This window comes from Monopterus albus, unplaced genomic scaffold (assembly GCF_001952655.1).
Source record: "Monopterus albus unplaced genomic scaffold, M_albus_1.0 scaffold83.1, whole genome shotgun sequence".
NCBI classification, from domain to species: Eukaryota; Metazoa; Chordata; class Actinopteri; order Synbranchiformes; family Synbranchidae; genus Monopterus; species Monopterus albus.
This window is the reverse complement of record NW_018127963.1, coordinates 371,299-376,933: the sequence shown is the minus strand read 5'-3', so window position 1 is coordinate 376,933 and position 5,635 is coordinate 371,299. Positions and strand designations below refer to the sequence as shown.

At 42.1% G+C, this 5,635-nt stretch overlaps 1 protein-coding gene across 4 annotated transcripts in view; it reads left to right on the top strand.

Moving 5' to 3' along the window:
- Positions 1-5,635, top strand: part of faah (fatty acid amide hydrolase) — a 14,022-nt gene that overhangs the window by 3,600 nt on the left and 4,787 nt on the right. For 2 of the 4 annotated variants that reach the window (XM_020607081.1, XM_020607080.1), the window contains exons 3-13: positions 100-240; positions 386-519; positions 872-1,078; positions 1,178-1,218; positions 1,332-1,456; positions 2,663-2,788; positions 2,903-3,000; positions 3,867-3,966; positions 4,123-4,166; positions 4,285-4,324; positions 4,410-4,518. In XM_020607081.1, coding sequence (XP_020462737.1) covers positions 100-240; positions 386-519; positions 872-1,078; positions 1,178-1,218; positions 1,332-1,456; positions 2,663-2,788; positions 2,903-3,000; positions 3,867-3,966; positions 4,123-4,166; positions 4,285-4,324; positions 4,410-4,518 — 1,165 coding nt within the window. Of the gene's footprint in view, positions 1-99; positions 241-385; positions 520-871; positions 1,079-1,177; positions 1,219-1,331; positions 1,457-2,662; positions 2,789-2,902; positions 3,001-3,866; positions 3,967-4,122; positions 4,167-4,284; positions 4,325-4,409; positions 4,524-5,635 lie in introns of all 4 variants that reach the window. The other 2 variants (XR_002275464.1, XR_002275465.1) reach the window with 2 other exon arrangements.

Genomic DNA, 5,635 nt, shown 5'->3' with positions numbered 1-5,635 from the left:
TAAATAACATTTTTGTACCATAACATTTTTTTTGTATTATATACACTTTTAATTGCAAGAGAAACTTGAATATACTGTTTGTTTCTCCTCTTCTCTCAGACTCTGGATCTACAGAAAAGGCTGAACTGCTGCACAGGGATTTTGCTGGAAAGTTTTGATCAGCTAAAAACTGTTGCCTCTAACAAGGAAGGTCTTTTGTATGGAGTTCCAGTTAGCATCAAAGACAACCTGGGATACAAGGTATTTTGAGGTTATGTAGTGCCCTAATCATCACCAGATGCCAAAATTTACAGGGTTTCTAATTAAGAATGAACTTGGAAAATCTATTATGACTATTTTAATATTCCTCAACTCTTTGCTTTCTTTATTTGTTTTACAACCCAAGAATCATGACTCTTCCTGTGGTGTGATCATTAATCTGGACCAGCCTGCCCAGGAAGACTGTGTGCTTGTTAAGGTTCTGAAGAGACAGGGAGCCATTCCTTTTGTGAAAACCAACATTCCTCAAGGCCTATTAAGGTAGATTATTTCTCAGCTGGCATATTGCAAAATCAGGCTGCTTCACACCTCAAGCATTAGCATTATAAGCACCATACAGCTGACTGCGTGTATGAGAAGGGAGCAGCTCCTTCCTCCTCTAAACAGACTGATGGAGAGAAAATGCTGTTGAAAAACAAACAGTCCGCATCAACCCCGGAAGCTATGTTTGGTGGTGGTTAAGGGAAGTATTGGATATTCCACTCGTTCTGCTAGTGGAAACACGGCATATATGACCTGCATAAAGGCTAACACTGTAAATGATTTATAGATCGGCAAAGCCATGATGCTCGTTGCTTATCTATGTGTTTCTCTGTTATTGTCCCAACTCCAGTTATGACTGTGGTAACCCGATTTATGGGCAGACCTTGAACCCTCATAACTCCAAGAAGACCTCTGGAGGTTCCTCCGGTGGGGAGGGGGCTCTCATTGGTGGGGGAGGCTCTCTGCTTGGTTTAGGTAGTGATATCGCAGGTAGTATTCGTCTCCCTTCTGCCTTCTGTGGAATCTGTGGCTTCAAGCCAACAGCAGGGCGGCTAAGGTAAGTGCCTCTTCTTTAGTCAGCTTGATGGATAATAATCATTGTCCGGTCATGACACCTTGCATCTTTACTTTGTTATATTTTTTGTGTCTTGATAAGTTCATGGGGATTGAGTCACGTTTATCGAGGGCAAAAGTCAGGTAAGGAGTAAACATTCTTCCTGCTGGCACATACAATAAATGCAGAGTTGCATCATCATTGCCTAGCAATGCTACATGGTACTATATTTCATTGCTGTTTCTTATAAACATAGTGCTGGCATCTCCTGGGCCCATGGCAAGAGACGTGGACAGTCTGGCTCTGTGTATGCAGGCTCTGCTCTGCAACCACATGTTCTCCCTGGACCCTACTGTTCCACCTGTACCCTTTAATGTGCAGGTGTGTGCTCTACTGAAAGATTCTTGTCATCACTCATTGTTCATTTTTGCTAATTCACATCAGATTTGTTTGTTCTCTACAAAGTGAAAATTTGCTGATTTACTGAGGTTTTTTGTCAGGCTATTTCTTTGCTTCAACCTGTAATATCAAGTGTGGTTTTTGGGTTTTTACACAGTTTAGGTCAAGGAATGAATTGTCAAGTTCAGAGTGATATTTCTAAATATTCAAATGCCTTATCTATAGTCAAAAGCTGTGGGCTACTCTGAGGATAAGGCGCCCACATGTTCTGGCCACTAAGGGGTTACTGACCTCCATACTGTTGGACTCCACGTGTTATTTATTGATTTTGCTTGGCTTCAACTGTGAACAAGTGACGTGTCATTTTATGTGCTGAATTTAAATGAAACAGAAACCCTGCCTGTCTAGCACAGTCCAGTCAGAGTTTGGAGTGCACCCAGTCTTCTTATATAACCCTTGGCAAGAAAGGAAAGAGGAGTATTTCACCAGTGTCAAATTACTATTCCAAGGGTCATGTTAAAGCATACAGTGATACAGTATTTGTAGTCAGTGGTGGGCTTTCAACTTTGTGGCAATAATTCAGCGAAGGCCCTTTTCAACAGCCAGATTGTGAAAAGTCAAAAGTTTGGTACGAAAGAGGTTTACTGAGCAACACAGAGCCCTAACCTCAACCCCAGCAAACATTTTGGGATGAACTGGTTTGCAGACTGGAAGCCAGACCTTTGTTGCACAACTTCAGTAACTGACTTCATTAAGGCTCTAGTGGCTGAATGCCAGCAATTTCCTGTAGCCAGGTTCCAAAACCTTTTGGAAATCCTTCAAGAAGAGTGAAGGCTGCCTTTTGTGCTATGTCTATGAACTGTATGGATGCATGGAGATAAAAATGTAATTATTGGTGCATTTCCTGTAAAGACTGAACTCTTGATCACTTGGTTTTCTTTTCTCTGGCCCATTCGCAGTGAACAGAGCACTGGCTATGTAGACACACTGACCTTAACCAGTCTTGTTAAAACCCACAAATTAAATCCACAGCTCATGGTCATTCCATTTCTTTATTGTGCCCTAACTAAATACTTAAACCCTCTTATTCACAAATATCTATTAGTCAGGTCTCAAAATGAATCTGCCTGTGCTTATCTGCTCAAATGTCTCCCAACTCATCTGAGAATGAGATTGTTTTGTCCTCAGGTATATCAGAGCTCCAAACCTCTGAGGATCGGTTACCTAGAAAACGACGGCTACACACAACCGTCTCCAAGCATGGCCCGAGTCATAAGAGAAGTCAAAGCTCTGTTAGAGCAAGCAGGCCACACTGTAAGACCATGCCACACACAGATTAATTCACACACTATATGATCTGCTGGCTCATGAAATCTGGGATGTGAGCCATATGTTTCCAATTTTTCTCTGTATTTTTTGTGCCTATAGCTGGTGCCCTACAGTCACTTGAAGATCGAGTATGCTCTCAGCGAACTGACTGTAAAGGGTTTGTTTGCAGATGGCATTACCACCCTGCTACAAAAACTGTGAGTTAATCCTCTCTTTTAAGATGTCAGTTACTTAAGCAGTGCATTCACTGTTGCTCGTTATCCAAACCATCCAATTTAAATGTTGGACAACCATACTTTATCTTTTGAAGATGAGCTTCCTTCTTCAAATTGCCTGTTGTGTTCAACCAACAGTACTAAACCAAATATATTTAATATTCACTGTGAGAAAAAACAAGCTGTGGACAGAAACTATTACCTGTTATTGCTTGACAACTGACATAAGCAATTAATGAATAATCAAAATATCCGGCTGTGTCATTTTGTCAGTTTGTCAATTGGTCCTTTATTTTGGTCCAGACTGAAATTCCTCAATGGCATTTGATGGATCGCCATGATACTTGGAACTCACATTTATTCCCTGCTTAAGATGAACTGTGATAAAGTTTGTAATAGGTTAGCTTTTCATTTAACACCATCATCAGGTCAAAATTTGACTTTGTCCAATACTTTTTTTTTTTTTTTAAATACCTAAATACCTGCAGAACTAACAGCACTTTGTATCTGTTGCTGATTAGCAAATGTTATGCTAATATGCAAAACTAATGTAGTGAGCAGGGTAAATATTACCATAGGCATTTCTACATATATAAGAATACATGTCTATGACCGTTACTTTATAAACACCAACATGCTACTATTGTCACAGTGAACCTGTTAGTATGCTGATTGTAATCATTTAGCTCAAAGCACTGCTGTGTCCAAGTATAACCTCAGAGTGCTATGATGTTCGTTTTTGTTTGTATGAACTCTCTATGTTCTGAAACTCTATTAAACCTCAGCACAATCCCGCTTGATCTCATTGTTCCATTTTGTGCCAGTGATCCTTATTGTTTACGTTTTAGGGAGGGAAGCCCTCTGGACCCCTGTGTCAGACAACAGGTTCTCCCTTATTATCTTCCCAAGTGGTTGAAGAAAACCATTGCCTTCCTTCTCAAACGCCTGGTGAGTTTGATCCCTCTGTAATAGACATGCATAAATATATAATAAAGAATGTATAACTCTTCCTCAAGGACACTGAGTAGCAAATTAAAGTGACATTGGCAGTTATTTAACAAAACAGCTACAATGTGTCTTTCATGTTGTGCTTGTCTTTTGCAGTCTCCTCGTATTGCCCACATTTTCAATAGCCTCCTTGGAGTTGGGTGAGAAAGTAATCTTGAAGTTTAGCAGTTTGTGTTTGAGGTTTTAATAACTAATCACACATTACATATTATGGGCAAAATGTCAACACATACTGATCCTTTCTTGTTTTGTTTTCAGAGCTGTTGCAGATGTGTGGAAGCAGCATGCTGCTGTTGAGGTGCTATTAGTTCAGCTACTGATGCTTGTGAATGTATGAAAGCATACAAAGGGACAATGAGGTCTTGTGTCTGTGTTTTCATTAGGACTACATTCATGAAACAATCGCATATTGGAGAAGATGTAACATAGACGTGCTGTTGTGCCCTGTGGTCGCACCAGCCTTTAACCATTTGTACCCTGGCAAGGTTTTCAGTACGGTACACTGAATACTCACACTGAATACTCACACTGATAAAGTCACACTGATAAAGTGAAGTGAATAGCATAGATGATCTTGTTACAGTGGCATCTGTCCATGGGTGGGGTATATAGGCACCAAGTGAGCAGTCACTTCTCAAAGGTGATGTGTTGGAAGCAGGAAAAATAGGCGCCTGTAAGGATCTGAGTGATTTTAACCAGAGCCAAACTGTGATGGCTAGATGAGTGGGGCAGAGCATCTCTGGGATGGCAGGTCTCCTGGGGTGTTTCCTGTACACAGCGGTCAATAAGTGGTCCAGGGAAGGACAACCAGTTAATTAGTGACAGGGTCATACTGTATGCACCCAAGGCTTATTGGTGCACATGGGGAGCGTAAGCTAGTCCCTCTGGTCCAGTCCAAAAGAAAAGCTATTGTAGTGCCAATTTCTGAAAAACATAATGCTGACTATGATAGGTGTCGGAAAACGCAGTGCATCACAGCTTGCTGCATATGGGGCTGGGCAGACCGATCAGAGTGCCCATGGTGACCCCTGTCCACCTCCAGAAGCGCCTACAATGTGCATGTGAGCATCAGAACTGGACAACCAGCTAAAAACAGCAGTGTTTTGTGAGGGTGCTTCCAGTACAAACACTTTATCTAAACTTTGAACAGGTGGAAGAATTAACCAAATGTTGTAAAATATATATTCAATAAATTCTGGTGCCACTTTATCCTTTAAATGATTAGAATAATCTGACTTAATTCTTTGCCAAACAGAAGTATTTTTTTCTTCCATCCATCCATCCATTTTCCTCTGCTTATCCGGAACCGGGTCGCGGGGGCAGCAGTCTAAGCAAAGATGCCCAGACTTCCCTCTCTTCTCCAGACACTTCCTCCAGCTCCTCCGGGGGAATGCAGAAGCGTTCCCAGGCCAGCCGAGAGACATAGTCCCTCCAGCGTGTCCTGGGTCTTCCCCGGGGCCTCCTCCCGGTGGGACATGCCCGGAACACCTCCCTAGGAAGGCGCCCAGGAGGCATCCGAAACAAATGCCGAGCCACCTCAGCTGGCTCCTCTCGATGTGGAGGAGCAGCGGTTCTACTCTGAGCTCCTCCCGGGTGACCGAGCTCCTCA